Consider the following 19,104-nt stretch of genomic DNA (forward strand, 5'->3'; position numbering starts at 1 on the left):
ACTCCAGAATTGTATGGGATCATCAATGTTATAATTTTTTATATATAATTTATTATATATGAGGTTAAGCCCGTTGAAAATATAACTTAATTTATATTTTTCAGAGTCATTGCTTGCTTCAATTTGAATATTCACATACGATTAGGCTAAGAAGCTTTACTTACAATTGTGAGAGTCGTTGTATGCTTCAATTTTGTCATGTGATGCAAAATTAAAGAAAGATATAGAATTGAGTATAAATAATAAGGTAAATTCTATTTGAAATCTAATTAATTTGAATTTGAACATTAGAAAAAAGATTACTTCATAAATTTGATACGATTTTTCATGGCCGCGCGAAACACGAACAGATTGACTAGTTATATATTAAATTCGTCTTTGAACAAGAGAAATATGGGTTATAGTAGTTAAGACCCTCTTACTCCCATTAATTATGTTACACAATGCCTTCCTGATGTTCTTTGGAAGAACAACGTAAGGCTAAGCAACCGATGTCAGTGCGGTTGCTGTCCGCCAATGAGGTCCTCTCCGCACACTAGACTAGATTGTTAGTGCCGTGCGGGAAAACCAATGTCATGAGCAATTGCGGAAGCTGAGAGAGAATTGGGTTTTGAACGATGATGATGATTTTATTGATGAATGATAATGCTGATTACAAAGATGCGGTGTCGAGGGGGAGAGACATCAGAAAATGCTTGCTTGAAATGTTTGATTGTTTGGTCCCCTTTAATAATGCTTAAAAAAAATAAACTAACATTACATGACTAGTCCTAATAAAGCTGTAGAAGCACACTGAAATGAAAATGATGTAAACTAGCCTATGATTACAATGAAAAGGACTTAGATTATTACAAGGTAAAACTAAGTCCGATGACAGCAACTTTGTCTTGCGGGTCAGGGTCTGCGCGCGCGTTGCTGTGGGCGCGCGCGACACTTGATGTGCTGGCCTGAGGCTGGGCACTGGTGTTTGGCATCAGGGTCTATGCGCGAGGCGCTGTTGGAATGGGCCTGCAGCTGGGCGCTGACGAGGCATCAGAATCTGCGCGCGGCATTGTCAGGCCACGCGGCGCTGTTGTCAGTTATTGTGTGAAAATATAATATAGTGCTTGGACAAGGATTTGAAAAGATAAAAGGAAGTGGATAAAGAAAAGGGCCGCTTACTAGAATAAATTTCTACATCAATATCAAACAAATTCCCTTTTCCTTTTATTTACAAAAAAACAACATAAGTGTTCCCCTCTCACGGCCTCAAAAACTCCGAACAGTCGAAAGAAACACACAAAGACAAAATCCTCCGGGGAAAAAGAATATGAGCAACGAATAGTAATGTTATTCTACTCTTCCTACATTTATTCTGCTGTTCTATTTTTTTCTGTATAACATTTTTCTTCTTACTGATTTTCATTTATTGATTTTTTTTTTTATTTTTTTTGCAGTGATTACTTGTTCAAACTACTGTTAATCGGAGATTCTTCTGTTGGCAAATCTTGTCTTCTTCTCAGATTCGCTGTACATTCTTTACTGTTCCCACTGCTTTATGTGTCTATATGTTTGTGTGTTTGAATAAACGTTTGTGTAATGCAAATATGCAATGTGTGTGGTTATTATTATTATTTTCGGGTACCATACTTAGAGACTACTTAGTTTTAGAGAAGTCTGATGTGCCCTAAAGTAAAATTACTTAGTATTGGAACGAAATGATGCAAGGATTCATATAAAAGATACCAATATTGGAATGAAATGGGTCGCAAATAGAGTGAAAATGAATGCGAAGGAATCATATAACGACCGTGAGTTATTTAATATTTGGAATGAAATGGGTCTTGATATAGCGGAAAAGATGTTAGGATTCATATAGTGACCCCAAATTAGGGGAATCATGGTAGCCCAGTTGGTTGGCTACCTCAACGCCCACCTTGTTGGTTGGAGTTCGATTCCCTCTTCCTATGTACAATAATACAAAAAATTTCGGGTTTGAATACTGCCGCAGACAAAAGTCTTGTATTTAAGTGGAGACGGTTAGAGGGGCGGGCCCATTATCCACCAACTTTTGAACCTTGTGCCACTGGCACTTAGACATTTCTTGGTTATCAAAAAACATATGGTGGCCTAGAATGAAATGAGTCCAGATGGAGCTGAGATGGGTGCAGATGATTCATGTAGACACCCTGACTAGTTTGGAAATTGAGGCGTAGTTGATGGATTGATGATTGATATGAATGAAGGAATAGTCAATTTTGTTAGAAAGTCTTTTCTGGTTTAATGATTTTCTTTGTGGATATTGTGTTGCGGTATTGATATTTTACTTGGTTTGTTATTTTAGGATGATTCGTACGTTGATAGTTACATAAGCACAATTGGGGTTGATTTCGTAAGGCTCTCTATCTCTCTCCTAGTTTGTCGCTCTTATCCTTACTCGGTGGTTTGATCTTTGAAGTAATCTTTTTCTACTTGGATTTTTACTTATAGAAAATTAGGACCGTGGAGCTGGATGGAAAGACAATCAAGCTGCAAATTGTAAGTATAGTCCATCGGTGCTATGTAAATTTATAGATAAAGCTGCTGATGATTTGGTTAATAATGTTGAGCTCATGCTGAAAGCTGCTTAGCTTGTTTAAAATCTTTTGAATTCGGCTTTAACTTTTTCAAAAAATTGTTATAAGATGAAAGTGAGTTTTCAATTGTCTTATGCTTGAAGCGCATAAGATTTAGGGAAGAAAGGGTAAGAAAAGCTATTGTATTAGGATGAGGCCAGAAGGGAAAGGAAAAAGGTTTTCGGCTGGGAGAGAAGAGAAATGGACAGCCGTTCTTTTTTTTGCTCTTTTACTTCTTTGAACTATTTGCAGTCCTTGGCATGTCCTGCTGCTGGTTGGTCCTTGTAATGTTCTTTTCTAGCATATTAGACGGAACTTTCTTTAGCAATTTCAGTTGTATTGTATCATTGCCAAAAAGTTCATATTATTTTACTCTAATTAGGTATTGATTATCAGAGTGTTAGGAGGCTGGTATTCGCTAAAAGAGTGTCATTGCTCAAACTTATCAGCTCATTGTTTGAATGTTATTTTTGTCATGACTTACATACTATAATGCCACTTTTCTGTATTTCCAGTGGGATACTGCTGGGCAGGAACGGTTCCGGACTATAACAAGCAGTTACTATCGTGGAGCACATGGGATTATTGTGAGATACTCCCTTACCTAGATCTGATTAGAACTTGCTCAGCCCATAAAAGCTCGTAAACTACTTGAGCATTATTTTCAGCACTACTCTAGTATCTCATTTCTGGAAACAGATATTTCTAGTGGCATTCTGCTGATGATACAATTTTAGTGTGGGTCCCAATGCTTAGGTTATTGGATCTTAAAGAATGAAGCAAAATATATCCATTCATATCTTTTCTCTAAGAATACTTCTGAAGGAAGAAACTACCACAATTTACATGCATTATTATCCATGTATGGACAACTCTGAATCAAGATTTTATGAGTTACCATTCAAATTTTAGGTAATTGTTATGCTAGTAGTGGCTATAAGCTTTAATGAACTGACAGTTTTGTTGTTCTTAGAGGCAGTAACAATATATCGCAGTACTAATTATAGATATCTCATTTTTGTTTTTTAAAAGCAGAGAATGTGAAAACTTAGGCATATTTGATTCCATGATGTTAATTCTACTTTTTCACATGAAATTAAGGACACGCTGTAGAAATCAATTTTAGATTTTTATAAGTTGCACCGTTTTATAAATATTCTACTTCAAGTAAGCCTGACATCAATATTCTCCTGCAAGTAAGATGGGAGATTCACAGCATCCCTACTTATAAATCTTTTTCACTTGCTTCTTTTCTTTTATTCAGTTTAGTAATGTCATAGTCGTTAACATACTCTTTAGGAAAAAACCCAGTTATGAGGCTTCCTTTTGTTCTTGAAGTGTTCTAATTTGCAATTATATTGTTATAGATTGTTTATGATGTAACTGAAAAGGAGAGCTTCGACAATGTCAAGCAATGGCTGAGTGAAATTGATAGATATGCAAATGAAAGTGTTTGCAAGCTTCTGGTTGGAAACAAATGCGATTTGGTAGAAAATAAGGTTGTGGACACACAGACAGCAAAGGTATTGCTTGTTCCCTTTGCATCAGATTCATTTAGTTCGTTTATGTTTTTGTTCTGCTCACTCTTTCAGCTTTGATGATACAATCAGACTATTATACTGGCTTGTTGTGCAAAGGGCAGAGATCATTTTTATGTTCTCACATTTGATTCCATTCCATTTATGTTTGAGATATGTGTCCTTTGAAATTTGTTATTCTTTGCCATGAGAGATTTGCATATCTTAGCAATTACCATTGGCTCACACATTATTAGCACCGGACATCGCACTTGCCTGGAGGCTGGGTCATCAATCAGAAAACATATACGCTCTTTTTAATGTGGGGCCTAGAACACCTTGATTTAGTCACCTGAGCCACCCATTAATTAGATCTCTATGCTCAAGTTCATCTGTACCTATTATCTCTGGCTGGGTGCACAAGATTGGTTTTTGTTGGCATCTACATTGCTTGGGTAGTGAATTAACCAAGGGAGGTGGATGAAGACCTGGAGAGAGATTAATTTATGCCGAATACATAGACATCCCCTTTAACTTGCCCCAATATTTCACCCGAACTAAGCTCATGATCTATTGAACACTTTAACCGTACTCAATGTGTGTGTATTAAACCCTTCAAAAAAATTTGTCAAAAAACAAAAATGCATGTAGTTCACACGCGGATAAAGTGGCAATGAACAAATAAAATAAAGACATGTGACGGAAAAAAAAAGCTACAGATATTAAGGTTTTACTTATTCCCTTCTTTTTTCTTCTTTCTTTTTTTATTTCTACCTCTTTCCATGGAAACCAGACGTGCCTTTTTTTTCCTTGTTATTTCTTCCACCTTCCACCTTTCATCTTTTTAGTATTTCTATATTTCGTACATTTCTTATATTACTGTTATTTTGTAGTTTATGTTATTTTATGTTATTTATTATGAGTCAATTGATCGTACTAATATATCGTCTCTTGTTACTTTCTTGAGTCGAGGGTCTCCTGGAAACAACCTCTCTGCCCCTCGGGGTAGGGGTAAGGTCTGCGTACATATTACCCTCCCCAGACCCCACTTGTGGGATTATACTGGGCCGTTGTTGTTGTTGTTGTTGTTGTTATTTCTTCCACTTTTTACATTGAAATCAGACGCTAAAACAAACACAAAGCACCTAACCTTTCTTCTTCCTCCCCTCATCGTAACATCTGTTCTCAAAAACGTTGCCTTACATCAGTTCGGTCTTGATCAAGGATGCTTAGTTATTGATCACCTGGGTTTGATAAAAAACGTGTTTTATTCTTCTTTTTATAAGTTATCACCTTCCAGTTGACCTTTCTGTTAAGAGATGAAGAAATGGAAACCAAAAATACAAACAATAAAGAAGAAACTTAGTAGGGGTGGGCATAATACCGGCCGAACGGAAAAAACCGGCCGAACCGTGAATTTCGATTTTTCGATTTCGATTTAATCGGTTATTCGGTCGGTGTGCGATTTTTGAATTATTAAATTTTGGTATTCGGTGCGGTTTACGGTTTTGGTGTTTCGGTTTTCGGTTAAACTAGAAAAATCGAAATATTGGGTATGAGTTGAGATAAGCAATAGCCGTGAATCTTCTCTGTCATTAAAGTTCTTTTATTTATTTCCATTAGATATTTTGCGTAAGATATTAATTAGCAATAGGTGATAATAGTTGAGATAAGCAATAACCGTATTTGTGTACAAAGTTATGAGTTTAATCTTAACATCGTTTGCAGAATAGTTCAGTTTTGCAGGTGTTAGTCTTTGGTTCTTTCTTAATGTTTCAAATTCTAATGCTATGCTTCCGGGACTTTGATATTGATAGTAATGATCCACTGTGAGAGGAAGGTAGGTATATTTCGAAGATTTTCGACTGTTTGAGGTTTGCAGACATTTCTGCAATCTTTTTTCTGTTCTTTTTCATGCATTGTGAAGGCTTAAAATCTAGTGGTATAACTGGTGTTTTGAGAGTGTCGGACTGCCAACTACAAACAGTGAAAGAATTTGCTACAATTAGAGATCCGTAGTCTACATCGGATATAAAAATCTTGAACCGTTAATAACCGAAAAAGTAAACCGGAAATAACCGAACCGAACCTTGAAAAAATCGCACCGAACCGTAGATACTTTGTTTTGATTTGGTTACCTAGGCTGACTTCGGATCATTTGCCTATCTTGCTAGATGAATGCAGAGGGAGGGGGTGCGTGCTCCCTTCCGATTCGAGAACATGTGGTTGAAAGTGCCAGGATTTGGTGACAAGGTGAAAGAATGGTGGACAAGCTACGGGGTATCGGGGACACCTTCATTCCGTCTTTCGAAGAAGCTTAAATTGCTCAAGGGAGATATTATTAGGTGGAACAAGGAGGTTTTTGGGAGGGTAGAGGTTAAAATGAGGGAGCTTATGCATGAATTGGGGGATCTAGAGAGAGGAGAAGGGGTGAGGGAGTTAGATGAATCTGAGAAAGAGAGATTGGGGGAGGTTAAGAGGGAAATAGTCGAGTTAGCAATAGCTCAAGAGACTAGCTGGCGGCAAAAATCGAGGGCGCTATAGTTAAAGGAAGAGGATTCGAATACCAAATTTTTCCATAGGGTGGCGATTGCAAATCGAAGGAGAAACTTCATAGAGTCCTTAGTTGTGGATGGGGTGAGGATTGAGGGAGGGGAGGAGGTAAAAGGGGCGATAGTGGGGTTTTAATGAGAACTTATACAAAGAGGAAGTTAGTTGGAGGCCGACTTTGTGGGGGAATAGAGTTCCACCACATAGGGGAAGGAGACAGTGAGTGGCTAGAAAGGGCTTTCGAGGAGGTGCACGAGGCTGTATCGAGTTGTGCTGGTGATAAGACCCCCGACCTTGATGGTTTCTCCTTGGACTTCTTCCAGCTCTGTTGGGACACCATCAAGGGGGAGTTCATGGAAACCGTTGAATACTTCCCTGTGGATGGTGTTTTCGAGAGAAGTATCAATGTTTCTTTTATTACTATTGTGCCTAAGAAAGAAGGTGCATCTTGTATCAGTGACTACGGGCCTATTAGTCTCGTGGGGAGCATTTACAAAATTATTTCTAAAGTGCTTTCCAACAGACTCAAGAAGGTTCTTGACGTGTCTGTTTCGTCCTCCCAGAATGCGTTTGGGGAAGGTAGACAGATCCTGGATGCCGCTTTGGTGGCAAATGAACTTGTAGACTCCAGAAGGAAAAATAGAGATCCCGGCTTACTATGCAAGTTAGACCTTGAGAAGGCTTTCGACCGTGTCAATTGGGAGTTCCTGGATTTCATTATGGTGCGGATGGGGTTTGGGGCAAGATGGAGGGGATGGATCAAGTTCTGCATTTCCTTAGTCAGATTCTCTGTCCTGGTTAATGGTAGTCCGTGTGGTTTCTTTGGCAGCTCCAGGGGTCTCAGGCAAGGAGACCCCCTATCTCCCATGCTATTCATTCTAGTGATGGATGCTTTGAGTAAAATGATGGATCGTGCGGCGGGCGGAGGCTTCTTGAGAGGATTCTCAGCTCCGATCGGGGTGCCCAGTGCCCGAAGAGTCTCTCATTTGCTTTTTGCGGATGACACCCTGGTTTTTTGTGATGCCGATATGGATCAGTTGACCTACCTGAAGCAGGTCCTGCAGTGGTTTCAGATAGTATCAAGTCTCAAAATCAACCTCAACAAGTGTGAGATTTTTTCGGTGGGTGAGGTCGCTAACATTGATGCTTTGTCTTATGTTCTCAGATGTAAGGTGAGCTCCCTTTCCACTACTTACTTGGGCCTCTCATTGGGTGCTTCACATAAGGATACTACGGTTTGGAATTCAGTGATCGAAAGGGTTGAAAAAAGATTAGCAGGTTGACAGAAATGGTACTTGTCAAAAGGCGGAAAGGAAGTGCTCATTAAAAGCACTTTATTGAGTATGCCCACCTATTACTTGTCCCTGTTATAAGCTTCTGTGAGCATCACAGAAAAACTGGAGCGACTTCAAAGGAATTTTCTTTGGGATGCAGCGGATAGAACTAGAAAGTATCATCTAGTGAATTAGCAGACAGTCACTCCCCCAAAGAAGTGGGGTGGACTCGGGGTAAAAGATCTTAGGGTATTCAACAGAGCTTTGTTGGGGAAATGGCTGTGGAGATTCGGGGTAGAAGAGCATGCTCTATGGAGGGAGGTCATAGTAGAAAAGTACAATTCCACGGGAGGGGGTTGAAGGACCAAGGCAATCACAAAACCTCTCGGGTGTGGCATGTGGAGGAGCATCATGAAGAATTGGGAATCCTTCAGTGGCAACATCTCTTACAGGGTAGGAGATGGAAGGAGAATCAGCTTTTGGAATCATATGTGGTGTGGAGGGGATACTGTGAGGGTCTCCTTACCCACGTCTTCAGAGTTTCAAACCAGAAGGAATTGATGGTCCAACAGATTCGTAAGGAGCATGAAGGGGGGGGGGTAGTATGGGACCTCTCATTTAGAAGGAACATGCAAGATTGGGAGATTGCGGAGCTCCAAGATTTATTGACACTGCAATATGGGCAAGACATGCCCCGACCATCTTTTGATTCTTGGAGATGGGGTTTGCGTGGCGATGGTCTGTTCTCCGTAAAGTCCTTTTACCATGTTGGTGAGAGAGGAGGCCTCTTTTCCATACTCCTCGATCTGGATTCCTAAGGCGTCCACAAAGGTGTGTTTTTTTGCATGGCTAGTGGCGAGGGGAGTGATTTTGACTGCTGAGAATCTGCGAAAGAAAGGAATTACACTTGTTAGTTGGTGCTATATGTGTAAAAGCTCAGGGGAAGAAGTTGATCATCTTTTGTTGCATTGCCCTGTGTCCTTGGCTTTGTGGAGGGCGATCCTGAACCTTTTTGGCATTCAATGGGTGATGCCAAGCACGGTAAAGGAAATACTATATAGCTGGGCTGGTTTCCGTAGAAGAAGAAAGCAAAAGGCGTGGAAGTTCGCCCCGTTAGCTCTCATGTGGATAGTTTGGGGGGAGAGAAATATGAGAGCTTTTAAGGGGATTAAGTCTCCTTTTTCAGATCTTAAGAATAGTCTTTTATCTTTGATCGCTTTTTGGTGTACTCATGTAGCCCCTATTTGTATGGAAGATTGGGCGTCTTTTGTAGAGAATCATATTCTGATGTAAATTCTCTACTTTTTGGTATACTTCCTGTATACGGGAGTTCTCTCCCTTTTGATTAATACAATTTACCTTATCAAATAAAAAATATTAATATTACAAAATCAAAAACCGATAAACCGAACCGTACTTTTATAATAACCGACCGAGGTCCGCCCCTAAAACTCAGTGTGCTCAGAAATAAAACTTGATTGTTGACCAAGGAAATCTGTTGTTGCGTTGGAGAATGAGGAGGTTGTTGTTGATAAATAATAAGGGGATAAGAAGACATGGCAAACAGTATAAATAAAGAACAATACAGAGAATTCAGTTTAGGTGCTCGACAATTTGTCACATGGAAAATAGAAGGGATTAGTGCAAAACAAAGGGAAAGAGTAATAACCAAAGACACGATGCACATGCCAAAAGAACAGCCACTGAAAATTGTATATGTCTTCAACTGTTCACATTTGTGAAAAATCTGATGAGCTCCGAGCGATAAGAAAGATCAGATCTTCGTATTAGCTCTTCTCTTCGTGTAAGCCTCATGAGCTAACACAGCTTCACTCATCTTCATACGCCTCTTCTTTTTCTGCATAATTTTTCCTCTAGGGATATTCCCTTTGGCTTTGACTTCGCGGGGAATCTTCTTCGACATAGCTTCTTCTGAATATCTGTTCCTTTGGTGGGTTCAAGAACATGAATGTATCTCTTCCATCATTTCACTCCAATGAATAAAATATCTAAATCTCCATTTCACTAATCTTATGTTGTCAATGCAAAGGGAGGGTGTCTGCCAATAGAAGATGAAGGAGAAAGAAAAAGATTAAAATAAAAAGTTCATGTCTTTCCACGCTCTTAAAAGAGTTGCACTACATGCACAGTGCCATGTCTACAACCAGTGTCTAATTGATATAATTTCAATTAACATTAGGTGTTCAATAGATTATGAGCTTAGTTAAGGTGGCTAAATAAAAAATTCGGACGAGATTAGGGGGCTGTCTATGTATTTGGCCATTAATTTATTATGATTTTGGGTGGAGAAAGAAGACTGATCAGGGGCCAGCACCTTAACTTAGCTCTCTTATTGAATTTGTGGTAGACATTTAGGGGCTGTTTATTGTGATGTATTAGCAAATAATCATGGTATAAATATCTGCATAAACTTTTGTCCCCTAGTGTTTGGTTTAAATTTTAAATTCAGTATATTTAATCCTTGTATAACTCATACCCCAATTTACAACAACAACAAGCCCAGTGTAATCCCACAAGTGAGGTTTAGAGAGGGTAGTGTGTATGCGACTTACCCTTACCTTAAGAAGGTAGAAATGTTGTTTCTGATAAACCCTCGACTCAAGAAAAGATAAAAAACAATAGTAGCAACAAGCAGTAACAACAACAAGATGGTAAAAAACCAAAACGAAAGAAACAACAAGTAATAATAGAAATCTACGAATAAAAAAAATATAAGACTACCCTAATACTATTGGTATTGAAAAGAAAAGCGCACGACTATATATTAATGCTCTGCCCTAATTTTCGACCTCCACACTTCCTATCAAGAGTCATGTCCTCAGTGAGTTGAAACATCGCCATGTCTAGCCTAATTACGTCTTCTGAGTACTTCTTTGGCCTACCTTCACCCTTTCTCAGACCCACCAAGGCCAATCTCTCACACCTCCTTACTCACACCTCCTTATTGGTGCATCTGTGTCTCTCTGCTTAACATGCCTGAACTATTTAAGCCTCGCTTCCCATATTTTGTCCTCCACGAGGACTACTTCACCTAGTCCGGAATAACTTCATTCCTAGGGCATCTGTCTTGATAATCTCAACATTCTCATTTTTGCTAATTTTCATCTTCTAGAAATGAGAGTTTTTGGCTGGCCAAACCTCTGCCCCATACAACATAGTTGATCTAACCACCACTCTGTAGAACTTACCTTTAAGGTTTGGTGGTACATTCTTATCACACAAAACACCGGATGCAAGCCTATATTTCATCCACCCCACTCCAATACGATGTGTGACATCCTCGTCAATCTCTCCATTTCTTTGGATTACTAACCCAAGTTACTTGAAATTATCTCTCTTAGGGATAACTTGTGTATCAAGCCTCACGTCCACGTATGCTTCTGCGTCATACCCCAATTATTCTATACCATCCCCAAGATGGAATAACTAATACCATGATTATCTATACATGAATAAAGATTGAACATGGCAAAACTACCCTACTCCCAATAATCTTTTCAATGAGCAATTTTTTTTGCTAAAACTCTGCTACCTCATACTAATAATAACATTGGTCTTTTTGTTAAGATATTAAATGAGTATGATAACAATCAGAATCTTTGACAGATAAATGATAATGAGCGTGAAATTATTTGGTCGTTTTCAATTAAATTAACAACCAATCACGAAGCTTTCCAGAGAATAATCCATGGCGAGGATGGAAAATCTGGGCAGAAATTACCTACCGTTTAGAATAATATAATGTAACCAAATTGTCTGTTTCACTCAAATTTGCAGTATGCAGTAATAACATATAGTACTAGTACTCTAGTAGACAAAAGCTCCTTTATCCTTCATTACAGCTACAAACAAAATTATTTTTTCATAAACTAACAAACCTAATGAGAGAAAGTTGTTCTTCTCCTGGCTAGTTTAATTAGAATCTTTTTTTATCATCTCATTCCTAATCAGTAATCAAATAGCTCACTGTTGAAGGCATTGTCTGATATGATTAATCAGTTAAATGAAATAGAATAGCCTATGAAAATCCAAGGGTACAAACAAAATTTTGTGCAGGTTTAAACCAAACATAAGTTTAAGTTATTCACTGTATGTGCAGCTTTTAATACAATGAACCAAATGTTTGATAAGAAATAATTTATGTATTACAATCCTTGCATTACTAATCTCTGCATTACTAATCCCTGTATTACAAGCCCTGCATAACTTGTTTCTAAACCAAACGATCCCTTAGGGAATAAACAATTTAGGGGATTATGACATCATTCATGTATGGATAACTACTTCCATTCTAAAAGGCTGTGTTCCAAGGAATTGATTCTTTGGAAGATGACAAAATTACAATCAGAAAAAGAAAGTTGGTGATCCGAATATTCATTAGTTTTCCTTTTTCTTTTGAATTATTGTCCAATTCTTTGTTTAATAATCATACAGTTCATTCATTCTGTGGATGTTGAAAACGTTTAAGTCTGACGAGAATAATATTCTACGACTACCACATCTTGTCCACTCTTTATATTCAGTTCATAATTGTATGATATGGAAGAACCTAATCCTTAGTTATGTTCTCATTCCGAATGATTTCCAAGTGATTTCCTTGTGATGAATTGCAGGCATTTGCAGATGAGTTAGGTATCCCTTTCCTTGAGACAAGCGCAAAAGATTCCATTAATGTGGAGCAGGCTTTCTTGACGATGGCTGGAGAGATTAAGAAAAAGTAAGTTCTTGAAATTTTCTTTTCATGTCTTTAACCAATCTGCAAAAGTACTCACATTTTTTAAGTTACACCATGTCTTCTCAACCAAAGTCATTTAAGCTATTCTCAATTCTAGTAGATGAGGGCAATGATCGATTTCAATGTGTCATTTTTAAGCTTTTAAACGTAGATTGCATTGGTGGATATTAAACTGTGTTCCTTATGGTTAATTTCTTGCCACAAATGTAATCACATCTGCTACTACAAACCTATGTTGCTCGACTCTCCGAAAATATTGCCAGGTGCGTGTCGGATCCTCCAAAATAGTGTAATTTTGGAGGATCCGACACGGGTGCGGCATCATTTTGGAGAGTCCGCAACATAGCTACTAACCATTTGCGATATGCTTATTAGATTAATAATGATAATATTGAGACAATGACATTAACAATAACAGAATTTGTCTATTCTCGGCTGAACTACATCTCCCAATTGTAATTCTGCAGAATGGGTAGCCAACCAGCTGGAACGAAGAACTCAGGTAGGGGTGTTCAGATTAAGGGACAACCAATTGAGCAAAAGAGCAACTGTTGTGGTTAACTGCTTATTCTGTACCTTTCTGTTCGACTACAAAATGTTGAATATGTTGTGTCAAGAGCATACAATTTTTAGAGTGTCCTATGGATCTCGTACATAATGCACTTGTGAGAATTGCTTGGTGAAAAACATAATGCACAGAGACACACCTGACTTTAGAAGAAGCATTACTTGCTTGGCAAAGCTGTTATAGCATGCTCCTGCTGCTATGTCCATAACCATGTGTTAGCATTGTGGCCTTGCTTGGTTATTAAGTGTTTTTTCTGTTCTCAACACGAACAAACATGCAGCCTAACAATTAATGAAGTTGGTGAAATCATGAGTAACTCCCAAATCTCAACAGAGTAAAAAGACAATGCGATTTTTTTTTTCCATTTGCTTAATTTTTGGTGAAGAAAGTTACTCAGTATTTGTGCTGGTGGAAGATCAGACATCATCATTATAAAATAAATATATAAATAAATAATCAAATGTTACGTATTGGAACAAGTAGCTTCAGTAGGCTGAATGCTAAGTTAAAATACTAGCTTTGAAATTGGGTACGGAGGGCTTCACCAATTTGGTATACTAACAAGAGTGTAGCCGTAGGAGGTTTGATTCCCCTTACGTGAGAATAGCTTAATTGCATGGGAAAGGAACTCGTAAAGCTTGAAGTATGAGCACTTCTATTTGACCTCAATCAAGAAAATGTTCAAAAATTAATTACAATAATCATAAAAAAAGGATCAAACCGATTGATAGAAAATATAAAACAAATACGTTCAAAATTTAATTAGAATAATGATAACAAATAGATAAAAACAAAAGGATAAAAGCAATCAATTGTGAATTGGAATCAAACAGCGGATTGAACGAGCTGATGACCATTAAGAAGAGCAACATGCTTTCTTGGTGTTTATCTCCTCTGCTCCAACAACAAGAGTCTTCCCTTCTTTAATGTTAGCAGGTGCTGGGTCCTCTCCTGAAGAGAGCGACTTCTTACTGATTATCCGATAGATTTCTGAAAGATTCATCTGGAAAGCTTTTTCTACGTTCGTTGCCTCCAAAGCAGATGTTTCAATGAAAGAAAGCCCTTCTCTTTCAGCGTAGCCCTGAGCATCCTCTGTAGGTACTGCTCGCAGATGCTTCAGATCAGTCTTGTTTCCAATGAGCATAATCACAATGTTGGAGTCTGCATGATCCCTCAGTTCCTTTAACCACCGGCTGACATTTTCAAAGGACATAGGTTTTGTCACATCATATACCAGAAGAGCTCCAAGTGCACCCCTATAGTAAGCACTTGTAATGGCTCTATATCTCTCCTGTCCAGCGGTGTCCCAGATCTGAGACTTAATGATCCTTCCCTCAACCTGTGCATATATCATCAGTTTAGCATGAAAGAATTTTTTCAAAGTGCACCGTTTGGTAATATAGAAACACCCACAGAGGTGGCAATTTACATTTGCTCATTCAACAAACAGAAAAGTGATATTTACTTGCTTACAGCATGTCAAAAGCATGTCTGAATATTTAAATACATGGAAAATATCATGACATCTATACAAAGGTAGACTTCACTTAAATGGTTTCTAGCAATCACGTTTGACCTCCTAGTGACTTGGAGCATAACTTTACTCTTAATTTTGGAACTCCTGGCTACTTTTCCGTTATTCTAATAAAGTTAATTCTGTACATCACACACTCAATATGCAAAATATAAGATCCTTTCCAGCTTTTTTTTTGGAGAATCGTAACAAGTGTATTATAACAAGTGTATTATAAAAAACGCACTAAGGCAGTGCAAAGCCATCTATTATTTATTATTAGAATGCCCCTTTCTATTTTGCTTCTTCTGTGCAAAGTTCAAGGGAAAAAAAAGAAGAGAAGGTTAAATAGAGAGGACTAAGCTTTTTTAAATGTACAAGGACCGTTGGCATCATGTCTTAGGTTTCTAAGAGTTCCAAAACTTGAAAACAAATAATTGGATCCAAAATCAAGCAAGACATAATGTAACTATGTTTGTAGTAGTCATAAAGGCTATGTTTTCCTTAACTTTGTGGAATTAATACCAAATGTCATCACTGCATAAAATGTTGAGTTCTTAATAAAGTGATTTTTCTTTTAATTTTATGAAAGGTAACTTTGTATAACTCACAAATTAGCACTAAGGAAGTGCTGTAAGTTACAAAAGTAGTTAGGCCAATCCTGTTATAACTGTAGGGAGCCTCAATCACCTACAAAATGAAAGTTACACCTGAAAAGCTTAGTTAGAGACAAAGCCTTCAATCTATAAACAGGATTAGTTTTTCCGTCAAAACATCTGAAATTATTTTCCTTCTAGAGAGTCCATATGATGCAGATTGGGAATGTGAACCATGTTCCTTTCAGTAATTATGAAGCTTCTTCCATAATAAAATATTTTACTATGATGTATCTACCATTTACAACCTCTCATGTATCAGTTTTGTATCAGCCTTCAGATTAGATCAGGAGGATAATCTTCTTAATTAATTGCATTTTAGCATCTTCATTCATCACCATTTCAAGCAAAGAGGATGCTACTAGCATTGTTATCGGTGACTCCCAGTAAAAAGACCTACCCCGTGAAGTTAGCAATTAGGAAAAAATGCAAAACAACTCTAGCCTCTTCTGTTGTGCTCTCTCCTTGTAGTGAATATGCTCATAAACACTAATTGGCATCTTTATCACATTAGCCAAAACTTATCGGGAAGTTGTGAGCATTACGTTCATGCATAACTTCCATACCAAAATTAGCACGGTTAATGATATCAGCCCGGTATTATTAATGCATTATATAATGACTGGACCTGGTCTGTTTGGCACCTCCTAAATGGGCACCCAAATCAGAGCATATTAACAAGATGGCCATCAACCACACAAGGACTTTTGAGAAACGTAAAACCATGAAGCAAATACAATTACACAGATTGCAACCACGAAAACAACTCCCTCCTCATTAGTCAAAGCACGTCAAAAGGATAGGTTATGAGTTTTTTTCCCAAACATAAAATGGATAATAATTGAGACAAAGGAAGAGAAAAGAGAGAGACCATCTGATGCAGAAAAGAGAGGAATGAAGAGAGGACCGTTACTATTCTATTTTTGGATTGATTAGGAAACAAAAGGATTGTGTCATGTCGCCACTGACACTAATATCCGTAATGAAAGTATTTCTTCTATCTACAAGCAAAGATATATTAGGCAATACAAAGACATTCATTATAAGAGGTTTTATCTACTTCTCTCACCTTGGACAAAAATGGAACGTAAATTAATACTCATGATTTTATCCCTTTCTTTCTATCTATCTCTCTTTTCTCACCCAAACATATATGCTCCAGTAAGCTTATGGCTTTTATACTCCCTGTTTCGCTTTTCTTCAATCTGAAACATCGATCACAGACTTCTATGAATAACCATGTAAACCATAAATGTAAATTTTCCTGAGTATGGTACATTTGAATTACCAATAAATATGTATAATACCAAATAAACCTTTGTAACATGAACAAAAACAGGCTCATGTTAGTTGTATCGATATTGTTATGGAAACCAAGTCACTCTCAAAGTGTGTTCATATTCAAATGCGGAGCCAGGATTTGAAGCTTATGGGTTCAGGATTCAAGTTCTTTTAAGTTACTGGGTTCTAACTTAATAATTTGTGTATATTCAATAAATTTCTTAAGACAAATATAATGTTTGGACCAAAGCTACTAGGTTCGGCCTAACCCGTCGCCCTTCTGCCCCTGTTCATATTTCAAATTATGTTGTTAGTCATCCAGTTTAAATACAAATTCAAAAAGGAGTCAAGTAAAACTAGTTTATATTTTTTTAATATACTTATTTTAAAAAAATTATATTCTCACATAATTCTGTTAAATATTCGCTTTAAATATAGATTCCAAAAAGTTCAAGAAAATGGAGTGAATTTTCAATAACCTCACTTATTCTTTTTCTTAATCCGGCACTCTTACTTTTCCTTATTTATGTTTCTTCAAATCCAAACATCTAATATTGCATTAAGTGATCTGGGGATCCCAAGAAGCTTATAGGGCCTGTCTAGATATCAATATTTACAAATACTATACTTCAATAATTACGAGCCGAGGGTCTATCGGAAACAACCTTTCTTCCTTCATAAGGTAGGGGTAAAGTTTGTTGTTGTTGCAGTATACGTCAATAATCAAAAATATTAGTTTGACCACGAGTATTTGCAAATGTAGTTCAGTAATTGAACAAGAAACGAAATATTGGTTTGAAGGCATCTTTCAAGTGAAATTCTCATTTCCACTCACAAATCTTTAACTTTCTCAAAAAAGGAAAACTTCCCATAAAGCTCTTGCTAAAACACAATATCAACAAACTTTTTTTCAACTTCAAATACTCTTTTCTGAACGTCAACTCAAGTATACTCCAAACGCCTACTTAATAACTTGAATCGATGAAAAAAATTAAGTAACCAGGCTCGGCTAGATTGCAAAGATCTAAGAAGTAAAAAGAAGGCTGCCGTGCCATAGATCCAAAAAAATCGCAAATATTCAAGCACAAGCGCATTATTTAATCCAAATCACGAAAACTAAGTTCATGCCACAAAACGAGGGAATGCACACACATCATCCAGGTCTTAAGTAAAATCGAGCTAATATATGATCAATGACAGTGCACTGATGCATAGGTCCAGAGACGCAGAAATGTAAAATTCGAATTCGCAAGAGCGAGGAGAAACAGAGATTGCATACAGTTTGAAATGAATAATAAAAAAAGATGGATTCGTCGTATTTAAAAGAGGACCTGGAGAGTACGAGTGGCGAATTCAACGCCGATAGTAGATTTGGACTCCAAGCAAAACTCATTTCTAGTGAATCTGGAGAGCAAATTGGATTTGCCTACTCCTGAATCTCCGATTAACACTATCTTGAACAAGTAATCGTACTCCTCGTCCGGTCTCCTCGCCATCTCTATTTCTCTCTCTCTTTCACACACACACACTCGCGCTCTCTCTCTAGAAAAATCCTTTGCTTGAGAGCACTCTCTTCGTACTATTGATGAGTAGATGGTGATGGCAATGAAGAGTGAGTTTTTACATTATGACCGAAATGACTCCAGGACCTGCGGTTAATGTGAGATGTAATGACAACTCTACCCTTGGACTACTTTTGACTTCTTTGGATGTGTGTTTTTCAAACTTTTTGACGCATATAGTCACAAACTTCTTCTGAGTTATGTATCTGCTTTTGCGGAAGAAACGTCACACTTACGGCAGTCATTTGGGTTCAACGCGTTTTCAAACGAAAAAGAGAAATAGGGGTGTTTCCAGCACATCGTCTGAAGTGTAATCCTCATAGGGTGGCAAATCATGAGGTATCCTCGTAAAGACCTCATCTTGAAACATGTAATTGAGTGACATAACTCTACCAAGGTAATTAAAAGGGACAGTTAATTCCTTGAATCCAAGTTATAGAAATGACTTATAAAGTTCATTGGGTTACTCGAGAGGAATTGTCAAGAACAACTCCTCAAAACTTAAATTGGTCAAGTGACCTTCTTTTTCAATTTCTTTTGGGTTAGAAAATGATTAAATGAGTGAGTTAAGGTGGATAGTATCTTTTTAATATTTTAAAAATTTGTGGGTCATCTATAAGGTTTGAAAAATAATATTTTTCTCTTATTTTTTTACTCAAATTCTATGTCATCTCCCTACTCTCTGCTCTCTCTTCTATATCTCACTCAACCCTCTCGAGCACAGTGGTTTCCGACGGAAAGAGACAAGAATCAAGCTTTGATTTTGGGGGGAATCATCACTATAGACCCGACAAGCACTGTATTGTTACTCAGAATGCAGTCGATTGTCTTCT

General features: G+C 37.5%; 2 protein-coding genes across 2 annotated transcripts; one reads left to right on the forward strand and one right to left on the reverse strand.

The window, feature by feature from the left end:
* Positions 1–1,164: 1,164 nt before the first annotated feature.
* Positions 1,165–13,432, forward strand: LOC107784791 (ras-related protein RABD1). Its single transcript, XM_016606005.2, has 8 exons — positions 1,165–1,323; positions 1,437–1,509; positions 2,324–2,371; positions 2,470–2,517; positions 3,110–3,181; positions 3,962–4,117; positions 12,570–12,673; positions 13,159–13,432. The coding sequence occupies exons 1-8, from the start codon at positions 1,310–1,312 to the stop codon at positions 13,250–13,252; spliced, it is 609 nt and encodes a 202-aa protein (XP_016461491.1). The 5' UTR covers positions 1,165–1,309; the 3' UTR covers positions 13,253–13,432.
* Positions 13,433–13,908: 476 nt separating this feature from the next.
* Positions 13,909–18,331, reverse strand: LOC107784877 (ras-related protein RABA2a). The gene is made up of 2 exons (XM_016606099.2): positions 18,041–18,331; positions 13,909–14,598 (listed from the first exon to the last, which is right to left on the reverse strand). The coding sequence occupies exons 1-2, from the start codon at positions 18,203–18,205 to the stop codon at positions 14,116–14,118; spliced, it is 648 nt and encodes a 215-aa protein (XP_016461585.1). The 5' UTR covers positions 18,206–18,331; the 3' UTR covers positions 13,909–14,115.
* Between the last annotated feature and the right edge of the window lie 773 nt (positions 18,332–19,104).

Source organism: Nicotiana tabacum, chromosome 10 (genome assembly GCF_000715075.1).
Source record: "Nicotiana tabacum cultivar K326 chromosome 10, ASM71507v2, whole genome shotgun sequence".
Lineage (NCBI taxonomy): Eukaryota > Viridiplantae > Streptophyta > Magnoliopsida > Solanales > Solanaceae > Nicotiana > Nicotiana tabacum.

Excerpts from the sequence above, each read along its gene's own strand:
- LOC107784791 (XM_016606005.2), top strand. Across the intron at positions 3,182-3,961 it reads GTGGAGCACATGGGATTATT|ATTGTTTATGATGTAACTGA; the intron begins GTGAGATACTCC and ends ATATTGTTATAG. Across the intron at positions 12,674-13,158 it reads GCTGGAGAGATTAAGAAAAA|AATGGGTAGCCAACCAGCTG; the intron begins GTAAGTTCTTGA and ends GTAATTCTGCAG.
- LOC107784877 (XM_016606099.2), bottom strand. The coding sequence starts at position 18,205 with ATGGCGAGGAGACCGGACGAGGAGTACGATTACTTGTTCAAGATAGTG. Across the intron at positions 14,599-18,040 it reads TCGCCACTCGTACTCTCCAG|GTTGAGGGAAGGATCATTAA; the intron begins GTCCTCTTTTAA and ends ATATATGCACAG.